General features: G+C 33.8%; 1 protein-coding gene across 1 annotated transcript in view; it reads right to left on the reverse strand.

Moving 5' to 3' along the window:
- Positions 1–865: 865 nt before the first annotated feature.
- LOC106875213 (uncharacterized) overlaps positions 866–1,570 on the reverse strand; it is a 15,871-nt gene continuing 15,166 nt past the window's right edge. Inside the window, exon 4 of the mRNA XM_014923261.2 lies at positions 866–1,031. Within this exon, the coding sequence (XP_014778747.2) occupies positions 904–1,031 (128 nt within the window). The 3' untranslated portion in view covers positions 866–903. The remainder of the gene's footprint in view (positions 1,032–1,570) is intronic.

Genomic DNA, 1,570 nt, shown 5'->3' on the forward strand with positions numbered 1-1,570 from the left:
ATGATAATAATAATGTATATGTGTGTGTGTATATATATATATATATATATATATATATATATAGTGATAAGTGCAGAAGCTGTGGAGAAAACGGTGAAACTATACAGCATATTACCAGCCAATGTACGACACTAATCCAGAAGGATTATAAGAGACACCACGACAATATAGCCAGGCTTGTCCATTGGACACTTTGCAATAAGTATGGACTTAATAGTGCAAAAAATTGGTATGACCACAAACCTGAAGGCATCGTCAAAAATAGAAATGCAAAGGTCCTATGAGATTTTATGATCCAGTGCGACCATGAGATAGAGAATAGGAAGCCAGACGTAGTCTTAATTGAGAAAGAAAACAATCTATGGTGGATCTTAGATATGACATGTCGAGCTGACAACTAGGTTTGCGATGAGGAAGAAAGAAAAGTTCAGAGATATGACAGGTTAGCTTGGGAGGTTAAGCAGTTGTGGTCGATGAAAAAGGGGGTAGTAGTATAGATAATTGTCGGAGACCTAGGAACAGGGAGTAAAAATCTTGAGAAGTACATGGAACAAATAGGGGCTGCAATAAGGGTGGAGCACTTGCAGAAAACAGCACTGCTTGGAACCGCTCGAATACTCTGGATGGTTGTTAACTTAGTTCACTGGTAGTGAACAGCTGACACCGTAGTACATCTCCAGCGTTAAAAGTTATGCAAAGGCAATAATAATAATAATAATAATAATAATAATAATAATAATAATAATAATAATAATAATAATAATAATAATAATAATAATAATAAGAAGAAGAAGAAGAAGAAGAAGAAGAAGAAGAAGAAGAAGAAAAAGAAGAAGAAGAAAAAATAAACCAATAACAACGTAGATAACTGAATATTTTTTGCTGTAATCTTAATGATATTTTCTAAAATTTCAGTCGGCGTCGAGATTTTGGAATTTTCCTTGGCATGTTACAGAATACGTTGTCTAATGTAAACATAGTACGAACGAGCATTGGAAGTAGTTTCGTTTCATGAAGCCTCTCGTCAAATCCTGCAATAGAAAAGAGAGAATATTTTGAAAGAACATAGGGAGAGAGTGAAAGAGAGAGAGAGAGAGAGAGGGGGAGAGAGAGTGGGAGTAGTGAGGAGGAGAGAGTGTGCATGTGCTTAAAAGGAGATAGTTAATTCTAATTCTAAGTTTTTTTTTCTTTCTCTTATTTCGAGTTGAGAAATTCTGTAAAATGGAGGTATGAAAGAGACTAACATGTTTCTTCATATACTTCATTTATTGTTAATAGAGCATATGTATATATTTATTATTAGTAGAGTATATGTGTGTGGTTCAATTTTGCCTTCGTTAAGGCTCATCAGCACAATGTAACTCAAAATTTTAATGTTCGTGCTTGTATAGTCATTTAAATGTTTAAACTAAACTAAAAAAGATGATCGATTTCATTTGTCTTGTTTTAAAAGATCAACCCTACAATGCATTGGTTGTTTTCTACAACAAACTTGGATTGATTTAGAATGTGTGTGAAATTTGGCAAAGAGGGTGAGTAAAAAATATTGTACACAGCTGTCAGAAGTGAA

The sequence above is a fragment of the Octopus bimaculoides genome, chromosome Z (genome assembly GCF_046866305.1).
Source record: "Octopus bimaculoides isolate indiv1 chromosome Z, ASM4686630v1, whole genome shotgun sequence".
In the NCBI taxonomy this organism is placed as follows: domain Eukaryota; kingdom Metazoa; phylum Mollusca; class Cephalopoda; order Octopoda; family Octopodidae; genus Octopus; species Octopus bimaculoides.